Genomic DNA, 18,259 nt, shown 5'->3' on the forward strand with positions numbered 1-18,259 from the left:
CAATGGTTTCAAGAACCTGTGCGCATCTGAAGCAGCTTACCATAAAACGTCTGAACAGACAGGCAACAGGAGTACTAATGGACCTGTTGAGCTTTCCCATGCCTGAACATTTTTATCAGCAGGACAAACGAACAAGCTCCACGACAGAGCAGAAACAACACACAAAGCCCAAATCCTTCAGGAAAGCACTGCACCAGGTTGATAGACACTCTGAAGCCTAGGATATGACCTTTTCAGACATCTGCTTCCTACAAAAATTCCACCTTGGGACCACCAAAACTTGACTGGTCACTGGCCCATGCGATGAAACATGGAAGTGAATAATCTATCCATAAGAAGCCATAAGATGACATGCAGCTGCCAAGCACGCGAAGGAGATTGCCAATTACTGAGACACGAAAAAAATTGTTAAAGCTACAGTCAAACCTCGATATAACGAAATCAGTAAAATTGGAACATAACTTCGTTATAACGAAATTTCATTATATTGAAGGTCGACCTCTTACGCAAATAAGTAGTCGCTGACGGATTTTACTTACACAAAAGGGGCTGTAAAATTTTCTGAATTATTGGGCAGTTGGAAAAAACTAATTTCAATGAGAGAAAGAACTAATTTTATTGAACCTGAGAGTCAGTGACCAAAGCTACGGTTTCATGCCATGTCAATATGTTCACAATGGCGGTACAAAGCAAAGCCTGCAAAGCTTTCGCGGAGGTAAAGGGGAGTGAACGTTTCATCTGCCTCTCGCTTCAACGCGTCTTCGAAATTCGTTTACGCGACATTCTGTACTAAATGGGCGAGAAGGCAGCACACATGAAACCATGGCTCTCTCAGCTCGCCCTTAGCCTTGGCACCCGCCGCAGACTACCTCCAAGCCGCCAAGATAGGGAGCGTGGGCCGCACATGCACTCAGCGATAACCACGGCCAGGCTAGAGGAGGAGACGCGTGCTCCTCCGTGCACTTGTCTGGCACAGCTCTGCTCAAAGAATATAACCATGAAGAGTACAGCAAAAAGGCAAAAGCACAATGAAACACAACAAAGCCTGCTACCAGAAGAGTCAAATCTGATTCCACAAGGATACGAAAAGGCAGTTAGGATACTGTGCAGACTGAAAATGGGCATGGCCCTCACTCTGGCAAGGTCAGCACTCTTCTACAAAAGCAAAAGCTCCACAATAGCTTCCTCACAGACAGTTACATAGTACAATTCAAGATGCAGCAGTGGAGCACAAGCTGACACTTTCCACCTCTCTGGGATTGCCTATAGTTCATGAGGCATCAAGAGGAAAGCACGCTGAAGCTTCTTGCATCACTATGGCCAGCAAATTTTCAGCAGTAGATAAGGCCCAGTGGGGAACCACAGCACAGAAAATTAATCTTAGATTCCTGTATGGAATATTTCCAAGAACCACCACTGCTGATGTGCTTTTAACTGCAACCCCTCCCGAGAATCCCATCCCATTCCCTTTCTCCCCAAATACCAGCAGGGAGAGTACCAACAGGGGAAAGTTGTACCCATATGTAAAAAAATAAAACGTTTTGACCACCACCATGGAGTTGTCATTAGGCACAATAAAGGTGATTTCATAATGAAAAGGCAATGAGTCTTTTGTGTTTCATGGACTGAACTGAAGTTTAAAAAACAAAAAAGAGAAATGACTGATTCTCTTCACTGTCTTGCATATATGGTGTTCAACAAACCTGCTCTGATGATGTAGCATACTCGATGACACGCTGTGCACAAAATGTAGATACAGGATGAAGTGACATCTGAAGTAGGATGCCGGAAATGTGATTGTTCCATAATTTAGTAAAAGTCTTAGCAGAGCAACGCTTCAGCAGTTCCTCCACTGTGAATGAAGCACTTGGGTCCAAAAATGCAGGTGGTAACACCCTACAAATGAAAAAAAAGACAGGCTGGTCAGCACTCTCCATTTAGTTGCACTGCAATGCGTCACTGGCAGCACCACAAAAATAAAACCTTGCAAGCATGCACAAAGGAGTGCATTCCGAAATCTGAACTGATGAGAAGGAATCACTGCAGCAATCATTTGTATGTAACCTTATTTTCTTCATACAACCAACAGCAACTGTAATTAATCAGTTTAAGAGACCGGTTAATTAACTTAACACACCTTCATTACCGCAGCATCAAACATTAAATTTTTCTGTCCCTACACTTTTGCTGCAACCATCTCTGAACTCTGCTAGAAGGCAAACATCAGAAATGCCTTTAAAATCTGTCAAGGAGTAAATGCATTAACAGAATGCAGTTATAAATCACTTATCTACACTTGATCTTTGAAACGACAATCAAATTACACGCCATCAAGCGTCAAATAATTAGGGCTGTGTGAATAGTCTATATTTTTTAAGATTCAATTGATTATTATGCTATCTGATTATCACTTCGGTTCAGACATCAGTACTAGGAATTTTCGAAGTATTCAAAGCAAATATAAATTTTAAAAGAATATAAATTGTAAAACGTGCAACCGACACTTTTTGCATCAGTGAGCAAGTCGCATGTTTGTAAAAGCTCATAGCCAGGAGAAGCCAACAACAGAGACTTCGTTTACAGTTGGAAATTTATTTTAAGAACTTGCTCACTTATTCAAACATCCCTGCAGCACCTCCACCTTCTTTATTGAACCAATGTATAATGGTGACAAACGTTTTGAATGCCGTACAGTGTCTTGCTAGATTTGTCAAACTTATCTGCGTGCATTTGGTCAGAAATATGGCAGCTGTTCAACTACAACAACATCTTCAACCAGGTGATAAGCCCAGTTTCAAATGATTTCGACATACGGTAGCCTCTGTGCAAAATTTTCTGCTTGAAATACAGGTCAATGCGTCACAAAGAGCTAGCAAAAACTTTTTCATATGGAAACTGACAAAAAAAAAGCGCTGCCATTATTGCCCGGTGGAAGTGACGTACAGTGAAGAATGTGGAGAACCAGTGCCCGTGCTGTCTGCTTTCCTTGCTCGTACAGTAACAGCTTGTTTATTCGAATTCTGTGGGGATGCTACAAAAATTCGAATTATACAAAATTCGAACAAATGAAAGTTGGAAAAAAAATCACTCAGTTAGGGTGCATATATAGTCAGACGTGGCATGAGCACGCGCGCACACATGCTACATCACGTTGGTGTGAACAACATCTATACTTCGAATCACTGGCGCAGCCAACGTAACCGGACGCAGCCAACGTGGTCCGACGTGCCCGACATCGAGATGGCTCTTGATCTATCCGCGTGTTCGTTGCGCTGACTGGCGTGGAGAAAAAAAAAATGTTGCAGTTATGGCTGAAAAGCGAAGCATCGATTGCAATAGCAAATTAGTAGATAGCTATACATAGTAAAGATAGTAGCTTTATTGGCCATATAAACTTGTAAACATTCCCTTACTAACTTAATTGACAAGCACAATGCCACGCGCCTACAAGTAAGCATAGACACATCTCGCTCGATGACCGCGGAAACTCGCTGAAAAACGCAGGAGGAAACGCAGCAGTGGCAGCGAGTGAATTGACCTTCGTACGGCTCTCGCTTCAACACGAACTAAATGTAGAAAGTACATCGAATACGAAGCTACCCGCACAATGAGCACTCTGCAAACATTGCAGATCGCTTTGAATATGAGGCCCATGCGGGCGTGTACTTTGGCCACGCCATAAGCAGCAGCCACAGCAGCCGCCGGAGAAGAACGCCCCCCCTCCTTCGCCTCACCCCGTGCCTCGCGCGCAACAGGAGAGGGTGCACTCCGCGCAGCCTTCCTCACTCACACAAGCGAGATTGACCTGCATTTGCTGGCTCACCCCCGCACGCTTTCGCTCGTATACAAAGTACCCGGCGCGCAGTGACAGTGTTATCGTCCTTGCCACTGATGGAAAAATCAAAGCTGCACGGCCCACGCAGCAATGCCAACGTCACCAACGTGCTCCTGCGCACTAGCACTTTCCCCATCCACGACGGCGCAGAGTTCGAATTATCGGTGGCGGTGCGAATTTCAGTGTGAATTAGTGGGATGCATTACATATTCGTTTCAATACAGTATTGAACAGACTGCGACGGCTACTTCAAGTTATCCAAAATTTCAAATTAACGAGTTGTGAATTAACTAGCTTTACTGTATTCCATTCCGGTGTATCAGTTAGCACATCTCGCACGTCTGCTAGCCACAGAGAATGTGAAGTATTCTCCGAGTCCAGCTGGTTTTCTACGCTCAACAGCAGGGCCTCGATGCATTCTGCCTCCACTCAAAGAAGAGCGCATTGGGGTGGCCAAGCTAGGCTGGCTTAAGGCGAATGCAATCCACGCATGGCGCAGTTACGTTACATGGGCGAAAATTGGATGCTCTAGTCTAGTGTGGCTGGTGCGGGAATAGAACATGTCCTACCGCACGCAGGAGCAGCTGGAACCAGATGCATCGCGCGCTAGCTTGGCTGACCAGCAGCATGCTGTTCGGATTCACTGAAGAGAGCGTGTTGCGTTTGCGCCTTCGACAAAGAAGCACTCGCCGCACACTTGTCCGCTAGCGTTGCAGCAACAACTGATCGCTGTGCTGCTGCAGGTCACGTTTAAAGCACAACATAAAATTCTAGCAATCTTAGCATTTCCGGCACGACGTATCTGACTTCACCAGCCGCTACCTGACACGCTGGAAGTGCCGGACTCATTGACCGATCAAACCAATCAGACAACTACCACCATCTGTAGCAAAGGATGATAAGTAGCTGAGGCTTGTCATAGCCGGGCTAGAGGGGCTCGGTGTTAAGTGCGCACAAACTCATGGGCAGACAGGCCGGACTGCGGCTGCGACGAAGGTCGGCCCATTTCGTTCTGGCGGCATTGCCAGTTGGTTCATTATCCTATGGCAGTGCATTCCTGCATCGCTTGCTGGCCCATCTACACCATGGCTGCCGCATCGCGTTCTCCTTCATGACAAATGTAGCACGCAATTCCTGTTAGTTTCTGGCGCTATGTCAGAAAGGCTTTTGTTCGTCTACTTCAACGCATCCGATGAGAGATGCGCGAAGTGCTGAAGATGATGCACTATCGGAAATGACCGTTCGAGAATATCGACCCTGAATACAACTTCCCTTTGGTTTTCATGCGCCTTTGCGGCTTATAGCACTCATAGTCATCCCGAGAAAGAATTTGCCAAGCAGATCTTGATGGGTAAGTGACTGCTGCTGAAATGTAGCTTGTGCAGCTTTGTCAACCGCAGTTTGCGTGCTTCGTGTGCGTTGGCTGGTCTGCGTCGCACTTGCCTGCTGCACCGCAGTGCAAACTTGCACTCTGAAAGCTGGGACAGAAAAGATGTGTTCGGCCTTCCTCTACTCGGATGTTGTGCATACTGCACAGCCATCACTTGTGTTCGAGTACACATTCGAGCACCCGATGGCCACAAAACACATTGGCATTCTTGCAACAGCTCAAATCATGAGCGCAACAGGGAGAGCGCACATACAGAGAAACGTCCGTCAACTTGCAAATGGTGACTAAGCAATGCGCCTGGCTGCCTAGGCACAACATGGCGCAACAGAGGGATGAACAGTTGCGTACGGTTTTTAAATATTTGCCATATCCGCATCACTACTGCTTTGCCACGAGGTGTATGCCTCGTCTCCATAGGCACTATTTAATAGCTGCTAATAACAAAATTAGGCAATTACCAGCCCTGTGGATTTGCCAAGATTACTTTGAGAGTATACGCTAGACATTTATAGTCAATTTAGCCGAGGTGAAATTCCGTCACAGTTGGCCTTTAAGTAAGTTTGCACCATTCAGGTTGACCTTCGTATTCTTTCTTTTGTTGGTCAAGTGGTTCCTTTGCTTTCCATGAGCCATATGGCTGAAGCAAATAGATTGCTTCGACTTGGAACCAAGCTGCAACTTTAACTGCTGACACACAGTGAAGTAGTGCTGGTTAAGCCTCAGCATATAGCCAACGGAGTGTGGCCGAACTGAAAATTCATCACTGGCCAGTGTGTGGTGGGTTGCAAACCATCACAAGAATTTTGCCACTCATTGAATGAGTCATCAACGATTGGGCCGTGAGATCATATGCACGTGCAAATGAGGGCCATAGAAGTGCTTGGGTCCGCGACTGACAATTACAGTGACCATGCTTACCAACTTTGTCTGTGTGCTTCCTGAATAAAATGAGTTAAGCTCACATGTAGGCAGAAAGCACTGAGAAGAATTTGCAAAATACAGCCTCAACTGCTGCCATTGCAGTCAAGGTCACACATCTTTGCAATGTGATGATGCACAAATGCAAGACGCACCCACAGCCTGAAGTACCACAAAATTGAAAGTAAACTGAACCACAAAAAATTTGTAAATTCATTTTCTGTATTGCTGGCACTGTAAAAAAAGTTGAACTTGCATTTTTGCATAAAAATATCAGAAGCAGCACTATGAAAATAAATTGATTCAGCAATGAAAATGCTTTCACTTTTGCTAGTGAAGAGCCCTTTTTTTTTTTTATTTGGAAACTTCCGACTGTTGCATCAAAGTTTTATGCAAATACCACAACTATTAAAACTATCTGCCACCACTATTACTATTTGCTTCAACTTTAGTTTTAACCAAAAATTTGACATTGCACAAGTCTACAAGTAATGAACGCCACAGATCACAAATGTGTCACGCTCTGCAGAATAGTGTAAAACAACAGCTCAATAAAATGCTTTCATTCAAAACTTCAATTTTTTTAATAAGCAAATAAGTGAAAAATAGCAAGAATAGAATGCCAAGAAAGCCCATATTTCAACACAAATATGGTAAACTACCCTTGGTGATGCCATTCTTGCCTTTACTTGCTCTCAGAGAATAGAAAAGGCAGTACACATCTCAACAGTTTACTAAATCTGGTTGTTGTAAACTGAGCACATGTCTAAGTTCAAATGCAAGTGACAAATTTTATACCCTATGCCCACCCACCCCATCTATTGCAAATCTCTAAAACCAACAATTATATTTCCAATGATTTATCTTATTCAACCCTTAGTGCGAGAGATGTTAAAGGGGGATGGGTTACAAGATGAAAAATGTGAAACAAAAATGTGGCGAGTCTGACTCACTGCATTTTAACTCGAATTTGCTACTAAGATTTTTTACTGTTCGTCAGTAAATGCCAAGAACTTCCCTTGAAGCTTTAAAGCCTTGCAACTAAGTTGATGCACCTGAGTTGCCTTGCCAAGTCACCTCAGCATAATATGTTTTGAAAAGCCAGCTTTCTGTAAGTTGAATAAAGAGTGCAAACCTTGCGTTGTATCAACATAAGCAAAACTTCCAAAAATTTTCTCCCTGAGCTGTAACTGCTTGATCAAGCATGTAAGCACATATTAACGTTTCAAAGCAAATGTTTTCAGCCACACTATGTACACCATCCAGCTGTACAACACAAGACAAAGACACAAATGTTGTTTCACTGAATGCAGTCAAGTAAATGTAGAATAACAAAATGTATACCTTTCATCATTTGGTACTTGTGAGAAAACAGCCTTGGCAATATGCTTCACAAATACAGATAGCAATTTTGGATTCTTCAATTGTAGTATCATAATCAAGGCTTGCAAAATCATTGACGCTACGTTGTTGGCCATGATATCTGTAAGATAAAGTAATTATTACCATCTTCTAACGAAAGCACATAAACATAAAAGCACAAAGGAAATATCTTGATCATAGTTCTTTGCCATATTCTTAGCAAATTAATTCAGCTGCTCAATAAGGTTGGTTCCCCGCAGAGTCAATGGCAATCACAACTGTCCGTGCAAGGCTGAAAAGGAACAAGAAAGTCTGATTCTTCCATAATGTGCTGTTCCACTGATTACTAACACTGACGTCTATTCAGTGTGGCATTTGCTGTGAATTATAAGTATTTAGAAGTAATTGCATGGTCCTGTGTTGAGAAGCTAAGTCTTGAGGTCCAGTAGAGTAAAGAAAAAGAAAGAAGATGCGTTAATGTAGATTCAGTCATGCCCTTCTGCCTGTCCTGCTTCAGTGCAGTGTTCACAAGTCTGTAGAAGATGGATAATTACACCAGTGAACCATGCTGGGACTTTTCAAAATATGGAAGCTTCAGCATGTCAACCGGTAATTTGTCAAAATGTGCATTATTCTAAAGAGGCATTTTGCATACAACCTGAAATCCAACCGTGCCAGTAGTGCCAGTTTGTGGGAATGTAGCACACAAAAGGTACAATGACATTTATACAACTTTTCCAGCGCATTCTACTTCATACAACATGGAACACTTTTCAGAAATCATTCAGCAACCTCCTAGTATTTATTTACATTAAAAGATGCCACACTCAGATACATGTGGGTTTTTAGCATCTTGTGGTTCAGCTATAATGGATTCTTGTACCACCAAAAAACTGCCAGTTTACAACTCTTTTTTGCAAATTCATGAGTCTTTAGCACAATTTTTGGCATAACTATGGCAACACCAACTACCATTTGAAAATTCAACTACTCTACTGAATGCTTTATGAGGCATTTGTACTAGACATTATTTCTGTACAAGTGAACAATTGCAACTATGGCATCGCTCATGCATGAGAGTGTTGAAGTTTTGTGCAAGGTATGCTTACTACAATGGTTTCAACATGGCTAAGGACACAGAGGCCACATGCAATGTTGTCTGCATTGTGCTGTGAAATGCAGGATCAGCTTCCTGAGGCTTAATGACTTAAAATGGCAGTCAAAACAATGTATAAAGTCAAAACAATGTATAACAATCCAAAGAGAAACAACCTATTGGTTATAACAACAATGTTTCACTCATACTACTAATTAAAGAAGCACCCCACTGAAATCAAGTCCAGATATATTGACTACCTTTCAAAGCATTGTACTGATACAACGAACGATTCTTCACTGGTTCTTAGAAAACAGATGAGGCCATTGGAAAACAAAAGTGCAAGGAATTTCCTCAGGAGCTCCAGAAAAACTCGCATGACACTAGGTCATTTAATAATCAGTGCAAGAATTGCAGAAGAGAGAAACATAGCCCCAAATTCTGTCCCCTGTGTAAGTTTTGCACTGTTCATCAAAAGTTTAGCTATACCAGCAAGCCCAAACTTCCACCTTTTAAGCCATTTGCTCAATGAACACATTTCATGAAGTACGAGGAAATGAACAAGGTGAGGGTTTAAAACAAATAAAATACAAGGGTAAAAAAACATTCCTGCCATATTTTACAACATGAAAGTATGAGCCTTAATGGCAGTGAATTACTTGATGCAGACCTATTACCTTTCATTCACATATAAACCATTATTGGGTCACAAATGTGAGCACTGAGAGAAGTTTCTTTAACCTTCATAGCATTGCCTACTACACATGAAACAGAGTTACAATGTACTGACACTGTGACTGTGAAGTAAAAAATCAAAAAGTTATTTAATTGACCCTTACTAATCAATAAAACATATTAAATACTACAGGCTGCTTCAGAAGGTTGCCAACATGCAGCTAGTTTCATCCCCCTCTCCCTTAACCTCCCCCTTTTCTTCCCCCTCTCTCTGGCTTCATTCACACAAAAGGCTTCCCTTATATATATATATATATATATATATATATATATATATATATATATATATATATATATCGCTCTGTGTTAGTTAGGACACACCGTGCACAGAGGCATGACATACACCAATGAAAGTTCTTAATGAAAGTTCTCTCGCAACCAAAACCTAAAATTTGTGGTGCGTCCTCCCACGACTACTGCTATTCACTTCTCAACAACACTGAGACATAAACTAGGTGTTGTAGGCATCAGGGGCGTACCCCCCCCTCCCCCCCCAATTTTTTCGTGCTCTCATGCGCCGCCGACCAAAACAACCCCTGGCGAAGGAAATCATGCTGGATTTTGTCTAAAATGTCCTTTTCATGCTTGAAAAGACATTTCAGAGCGAACATTGCGAAATCGGGCTGGATTTCGCGGCAACGCCCATGCACCAGGAGCCTTATATCGTAACGCAAGGACCCCCATCCGAGCACAGTTTCAAGGGCATTTTGATGGCGAGCGGGCTTGTTGCGACATCTCGCGGAGGCCGCGGAATCTACGGAACACATGGATTTCAATTCCATAACTTTATGGCCATAAAGTTCCCATAAACATTTGATGTGAAAGTGCATTGACATTTCCAAAGTCGTGCTTTACATTTTCAATTACGTAACTTTGTAGGTTTAATGTTGTTATAAACATTTAACGCCAAAAGTGCACTGACTTTTCTAAAGTCATACGTTGAACCATACAATGAGATAAGCCAAATCAAAACACTACCAGACAAGTTGACAAAGCACGCAGCGAGGTCTGATGAGACGAAGCGTTGTGGTGGTTCATTTGTGCCATCATGTAACAGAAAAGAATATCAACATTTTTTTTCACCTGCACCAAAGCAACCATGTCAAGACACTACAGCCAGCAGAGGGTAACTACGTTGTTATTTATTTTTCTACTTTTACTTTTATTCGTGAGCACACATTGAGCCTCTTCATTTTTCTTCTCATTTTTTTTTTCTCGCTACCCGCGGGCTGCCGGAACCAGTCAGAGCGCTTGCATTTTTGTCGTGTTGCCCCGACGACCGCGTGGCATACTTCAATGCGTGTTCATTTTTCTCTGGCCGAATGGATTTTTGCCTGAAAGAGTTTTGGACACTTTCTGGCTAGCAGACGAGAAAAAGAAACAATGCATTGGTGCTCGCCACCATCATTGCGGGGACTCGACGAATTGCGACGTGTTCACTTGAGCGCAACCTCTCAGGAAAGTCTTGTCTCGCTGGTGTAGGATAACTGAGCAGTATGCTTATGGTTCTCTGTGGACCAGGCATCTCCCTTTGTCTTTGACATCCCTTTGGTAGCCACATCAGGTGCCCAACATAGGCATTCGATTGTGGCCAACAAGCTTTCCTATGCATTTTTTTCATTTCGGTGCCTCCACCCACAAAAGAAAAAAAAAAAAGACATTGTTGCGGCGGAGCGAGTTGTCACGTGGTGAAAGTTCGATTTTGTTACTTCTTCATCTGCAGAAACTAATGGGCCATGGGACGCTTCAGTTGCCGGATACTCTTATTATATTATTGCGATAGAAATTATATGGACACTCCAGGCGCATTCCTGCCGTCGCCGTCATGTTCCGTATAAAGTTCAAGGGCGATAACTTTGTGACCACGCGCCACATGCTGCATATGCGAGTGAAAACGTTGGGGGGGGGCATGGGTGAGCCGACGATGGTGGCTGTCTTGTGTGCACAAGGGAGAAAAGCGAGGAGAAAGCGCGCCACTTCCTGTTGCACGCAGTACATCAGGGGGAGTGGAGGGAGGGGGGGGGGGGCTGTGATCTGTGTTTGCATAACGTTTATTTGCCTTGTTTGACACATTACATACAGTGACTTTTTCTTATATAAGTAGATTTATTGGAGATTCATACGTATATTTAAATATCTTGTTGCGAAGTTTTGTGTATACGCGTGCAGTGAACTTTGTTTCCAGTGACACTTTTTTGCCCTTTATCAAGCTGTATCTTCGCATTTGTAGATTCCATTGATTCCATGTCCTTTAATGCTCTCATATGCTGGGTTGAACATGGTTGCATGACATAATGGGTGCTCCAAAAGTTGAACAGTGTGGCGTCATGAGGTTTTTGACAACTGAAGCTGTTTCCTAAAAAGAAATTAGTTGCCGTATGGCTGCCGTGTACATTGAACATTGCATTTCATTGGCCACTGTGAGGCATTGGAGGAAACGGTTCAAAGGACATGAAAGTTTAAAAGACGATCCAAGACCAAGCCAAAGCCATTGTGCAATAACCCCAACACAATTGCAAAGGCTGATTAGACAAGAATAGGGGATAAGCATCGATGAATTGGCAGGGCGTGTGAACATCAGTCACGGTCCGGGTCACACCATAATTCATGAACATCTCGGTTATTGGCTCTTGTGTGCTCAACGGATACCCAAGACTTAGAACCACTGCCAGAAGACCACCATGGCGCTGCTTTGACTGATATGATCCGCTATCACAATGAGGGTGACAACTTCTTGTCTGCAATTATCAGCAGGGACGAATCATGGTGCCACTATTACGAGCCTGAAACACGACGGCAATGCTTACAGTGGAAACATTCCCCAGTGAAAGCAAAGGCCGTCATTTCCGCCGGAAAGGTGTTGTTGACTTTTTTTTTCGATTGTCAGAGGCCATTTTTGATCGAATTTGCTAAACCTGGAGAAACTATCAATTGTTTCCGATATTGCAAAACATCGGATCAGCTGCATGTCACAATCAAGAACAAACGAAGTGGAAAATTGAGGAATGGAATCATTTCGCTCCACAACAATGCCCGTCCCCATGTCGCTGAAGTGGTTAACACAACACTAGCAAAGTTTCAGTGAGAAACGCAGCAACATCTGCCATACAGTCCAGACATGTCGCCTTGAGACTTCCATATTTTGGGTCATTTGAAAACACAGCTCAAGGGAACCAGATTCGTGTCAGACGATGATGTGAAAGGGTCAGTCAGACTTTTTGAAGCAGCAACCCAAAGAGTTTTATCAGACGGGAATCACACAACTCGTTAATCAGTGTGACAAATGTCTAAATGCTCATGTAGATTACTTTTAAATAAAGTACCCCATTTGTCATATATTTGCAATGGCTCACTTTCATTTGACTCGCCTTCGTATATTTTGCAGAACTCCTGCTTTTTATATGTGCTCTTTGTTGCGACTATAATTTTGGCGTAATTACTCACAATACACGATCTATGACAGCTGCTCCTGTGAAATACATTGTAACAAAGCACAGCGTCATTGAGATTTTTCCCTGGTCGTTGTATATGTACAAAAATGTAAACAAGGTTTTTGAATGAGAGAGAGGCAGGGAGGTTAACAACATTGCTTTAAAATATTTGTCCTCAACTTCTTCCTTTCATGGCCTTTACATTTTCCATATCAGCGGCAAGCACTGCTTTGCTGGTTTCAAAGTGATATAGTTCTTAAGTTCGAGTGATACTTTCTCATTAAATAGACAGAAAACATGTAAGCACTAATATAGGTTATTTCGGGCCCAATTTTTGAGACATACTAGTATATTCTTTTATGAAAAATACATATTTTACTTGTCTTGAAAGTGCATAGCGTTCAAGAATTCGTTTGCAGCATCTTTGGCAATGACAATGCAGTTATTATTAACGTATTTCAATCCTCAACAAATTCTATAAGGAGGAGGCAGAGCTGAAACATGAGCCCCCCCCCCCCCCCACACACACACAATTTCTGGCTACGCCACTGGTAGGCAGGCATGAAAGATTTTATTTCACAAGTAGAGATGTGGCTTATAGTTATCATGCACACAGCAATTGAAAGCAATCACATTCGTACTTAGGCTTAAATACCTGAATGATTACGTACAGGATGTTGGGCAGTCTGTAGGAAATATTCAGAAGACATTCTGAAACAAGTCTCCCGCAATAAGAAATTATTGCAGTTATATTGTACGGCATCAACATGAAATAATAGCTAAGAGAAAACATTTTATTCAGGAACAACCCCACATGTATCTTAAAGGTGTCCCACACTTCAGCTAAACTTTAAAAATATGCCAATGCCACGTAGCTGGACAGAACCCGGGCAATGTTGTCTGCCGTCGCTTGGAGATACTCAGATTACTTTTTGCACCCTGCCTAATTACATAATTAGATTAAAAGTTTCAATGAGAAAATTGTAGAGCAACATGATAAACTCCCAACACAGCTGTCTGTTGCTCAATATACATGCTACATAAAAGAGTTTTTCTGAGCGTGAAAGAAGCCCGCGAATACACGCAAAGCGCCTCGAGCAGTAAGTCACGAGGCAATTTTTCATTCATTTTCTTTTCCACCTCTGTAACCACTCCTGCAAGGGCCGGTTGGGCCTGCAGTATGTTCAAATAAAATAAAAATCACAAGAAATACAGAAGGCACCACTGTTTATATATAAAATGCACTTACCTAACATGTCAAACTGTGTTTTTATAGTTTCAACATATATTCCAAAGAGTTCATCATATTCTTCAGGAACATCAACAACTTCAACTGCATTCTTTTGTGCCTCTGTTCCTAAGCAAAAAAAAGCCAAAGAAAAATGCATTCCATAAATCCTACTGCATTCTTTACATTAGGCCTGGTTCACTGCAACAGCTAAAACAAATTCCAGGTACTATTAAAAGCAGAATAACATTGAAATATGATAACGAAATTCTTTGTTTAATCTTAGGTATTGCTACATGGTCAATAGCATACTCACGAGATGAACAGTGTTTGCTTTAAAAAGCCCCTCACCAGGTCTGGCCATTTTGAGACAACAAGCACCGTGTATGCAATGCGTGCTAACGATCGTGTCTACTAAGTATTACATCCCTATGTGTCGCGGAAAGAACTTAAATTTAAAACCAAACGCCATTTGCTCTTCTCCTCACTGGTGCCGCGCTCCCAGCCAGAGAGTCGATGTCTATCATGCAAGTGCACCTATGTATGTGGCAGTGCTGTGACGTCAGTCATAATGACATGTGACTTCGAGAATTATTCAAGGCAACACCAGTTATTTGTTTAATCTGTTGCTTGAATATATGAAATACAATTTAGATAAGTAACAAAACATACAAACCAAATGTCTGCATGTTTTTGTTTTCCTTTATACCGTGCCAAGAGAGATGTACTTCCGTTCCGTCTGCTTGTTCCCATGTCGTGCAGTCGCGTCCGCAGAGAATGAAACTGTCATTTTCTACTCTGTTTCTAGCGCCGCAATCGTGCCCTTTCATCCTCTCACGCCTGTCTCACTGCTCGTGATTGTGACACTAACTTATACAGCTAATCAGGTGCTCTCGTGCAGAGCGTGCAAAATTGTTTGCAGTGCGAATCGAGCAACCACAACAGCTCGCGCGCAAGACTGTCACCAGAAGTGTGCCACTCAGCAAAAACACGAAAGAGAGAGAGAAAAAAAAGAAGGCAGGGCCCGTGACGTATTCATCACACAATGCTCCAGCTCTAGTGTGGGAGAGCGCAGGGAAGGAATTTCACTTGCGGAGGCAGGCTAGGCGGGGCAAGTGGAGAGAGTCTATGTTGGAGGTGACGCTCGCCCCTTGAAATCATGGTTTCCTGGTACTTCATACATTTATATCTCTGCTATTAATGAACTAATCTTAAATATTCTCGGAGTAAAACACTCCTTAGAGGGCACATAATTTCCAGCATATAACCAAAATTTGCTATGAGGCCTGGTGATGGGCCCTTAAAGTGAACATTTGATAAACTGAATAATGGTCAACTCTTAAACCAGTGCGAATTTTTATTACACTTTTGAGAACCACTTAACTCACTGCAATTAAGATACTCTGTGATTACCATAGTGTAAATGGAAAGAAAGTTATGCTTATCATATTGAGCAAATGAGTGACACTTCAAGAAAACTACCATTTCAGATATACTTTATATATATATTTATTCTTTGTTAATACATATCCATAGTATAAGTTAGGAAAACTGCTATTTGAAAAGTAACTTACATATATTGTTACATGGTTAAAAACAGTCAGACGTATATTTACAGGATATTTACAATAACTGTAGCAGCTGACAAGATGGTAGATAGTACGTGAAGTCCAGAGCGTCGTCTTCTTCCGACCAAGCTGAAAACATCTTCTTCGTCAGCGTGTCACATGACCCCCGGCGGCTGATGCATCGGCTCGGTGCTGGTTAGAAGGTGGGCGAGTGATACAACTTAAGACGCGCAACGTGGACCGGGTCGGAGCGATGCTGAGCCATGGTTGGCTCAAGAGGGGCGATTTCGTTCATGACGTCAGTTACTTGATGCAAGACATGGTAAGGGCCAGAGTAGCGTGAAAGTAACTTCTCCGGGAGGCCAACGCGTTGCGACGGTGACCAAAGGAGAACCAGGGCGCTCGGTGTGTAATGCACGTCATGATGGCAGGCATCATATAAGTGCCACTGATTGTCCTGCGACTCCGCAACTCGACGTCGGGCAATATGGCGTGCTTCTTGTGCTTTGAGAATGGCTTCACTGGCGTACTCGAATGTGGAATACAGACTAGCAGACAGAACGATGTCGAAAGGTAGCGTAGGGTTGCGGCCACACAAGAGGAAGAATGGAGAGAAGCCTGTGGTATTATGGCGAGACGAATTATAGGTGAAAGTAACGAATGGCAGCGCAACGTCCCAGTCGCGATAGTCAGCAGAGACATACATGGACAGCATGTCAGTAAGGGTGCAGTTAAGATGCTCGGTTAGACCGTTCGTTTGTGGATGGTAAGCAGTAGCAAGTTTGTGTTTAGTCACGCACGAGTGTAGAATGTCATTGACAACTTTAGAAAGAAAGTAGCAGCCTCGGTCGGTGGGGAGCTGTCGAGGGGCACCGTGGTGAAGGATGACATTCTCCAGGAGGAAGTAGGCGACATCAGTTGCACAGCTTGTCGGAAGAGCCTGTGTGATTGCATATCGGGTGGCGTAGTCTGTTGCTACAGCAATCCACTTGTTTCCCAAAGCAGGCGTAGGAAAAGGGCGTAAAAGGAATGGTTCTGATGGTACGTCAAGTGGTTGAAGGCGACCAGCAGGGAGTGTGGTCGGCTTTTTGCGTCATTGACAAAGGTCACACGCAGCGACATAACGGCAGACGTCACGGTATAGACCAGGTCAAAAGAAGCGCCACAGAATGCGGTCATAAGTCCGTGACACACCAAGGTGACCAGCAGTCGGTACATCATGAAGCTGGGCGGGTACGGTCTGACGCAGATGCTCAGGCAAAACGAAGAGTCGGGCAGGGCCATCCGGGTGCATGTTAGAGCGGTTCAATATACCATCTTGGAGTTCAAACATGCGAAGAGAAGGATCGGGCGTCATTAAAGTGAGCCGTTGAATAAGGTCTTGTAAGGAGGCGTCCTGACGTTGTTCGGCTCCAATATCGCGAAAAGCAGCCAGAGAGAGAACGGTGACAGGTATGCCAGCCGCAGAAACGTCAGGAGGGTCGACAGGATGGCACGACAAGCAGTCCGCATCTTGATGTAACCTGCCAGTCTTGTGTACAACTGAATAGTTGTATTCTTGAAGGCACAGAGCCCAGCGGCCAAGGCGCCCTGAAGGATCTTTGAGGGACGAAAGCCAACACAGAGTGTGGTGATCAGTGATGACGGTGAATTGGCGGCCGTACAAATAGGGGCAAAATTTACCCACTGCCCAAATGAGTGCCAGACACTTGCGTTCGGTGATAGAATAATTGTGCTCAGCAGAGGAAAGAAGGCGGCTGGCGTAGGCAATAACATGCTCTCGCCCTTGTTGTTTCTGTGCCAAGATAGCTCTAATACCGTGACCACTGGCATCGGTACGGACTTCTGTTGGAGCTGAAGAATCAAAGTGAGTGAGAATGGGCGGGGACGTAAGCAGCCCAATCAGCTCGGTGAAAGCACCAGCTTGCTCAGGGCCCCAAATTAATGCAGTGTCTTTCTTGAGGAGCTGATTGACAGGGCGCGCAACATTCGCAAAATTTCAGACAAACCGAAGGAAGTAGGAGCAAAGGCCCAAGAAGCTGCGAACATCCTTGGCACATGTTGGCACGGGAAAGTCTTGAACTGCCCGTATTTTATCATGATCAGGGCATACACCAGAAGAATCGACGAGATGCCCGAACACAGAAATTTCACGACGACCGAAGTGGCTCTTGGACGAATTTATTTGTAGCCCCGCCAGGTGGAAAACAAATAGGATCGTCAAGAGGCGTTCGAGGTGTGTTGCAAAAGTCGGAGAAAAAACTATCACGTCGTCCAGGTAACAGAGGCAGATGGACCACTTGAAACCATGTAGGAGGGCGTCCATCATTCGTTCAAATGTGGCCGGGGCATTACATAAACCAAAAGGCATCACTTTGAACTGATACAGGCCATCGGGAGTAATAAAAGCTGTCTTCTCGCGGTCCATGGTATCGACGGCAATTTGCCAGTAGCCGGAGCGAAGGTCGATGGATGAAAAATATTGTGCTCCATGCAGGCAATCCAGCGCATCGTCAATGTGTGGTCGTGGATAGACGTCCCTCTTTGTTACCTTGTTGAGGTGTCGATAATCCACACAAAATCGCCAACTGTTGTCCTTCTTTTTAACTAGTACAACATGGGATGCCCATGGGCTGCAAGAAGGTTCGATGATGTCTCAAGAAAGCATCTTGTCAACTTTATGTTGGATGATGTGT

The 18,259-nt window shown here is 43.5% G+C and overlaps 1 protein-coding gene across 1 annotated transcript in view; it reads right to left on the minus strand.

Annotated features, from left to right (window-relative positions):
- The window catches only part of LOC142560555 (nucleolar protein 9), an 80,798-nt gene that overhangs the window by 39,504 nt on the left and 23,035 nt on the right, over positions 1 to 18,259 (minus strand). Inside the window, exons 5-7 of the mRNA XM_075672759.1 lie at positions 14,017 to 14,124; positions 7,488 to 7,626; positions 1,704 to 1,896 (exon numbers count right to left, since the gene is read on the minus strand). Coding sequence (XP_075528874.1) covers positions 1,704 to 1,896; positions 7,488 to 7,626; positions 14,017 to 14,124 — 440 coding nt within the window. The remainder of the gene's footprint in view (positions 1 to 1,703; positions 1,897 to 7,487; positions 7,627 to 14,016; positions 14,125 to 18,259) is intronic.

This window comes from Dermacentor variabilis, chromosome 1 (assembly GCF_050947875.1).
Source record: "Dermacentor variabilis isolate Ectoservices chromosome 1, ASM5094787v1, whole genome shotgun sequence".
Taxonomy (NCBI): domain Eukaryota; kingdom Metazoa; phylum Arthropoda; class Arachnida; order Ixodida; family Ixodidae; genus Dermacentor; species Dermacentor variabilis.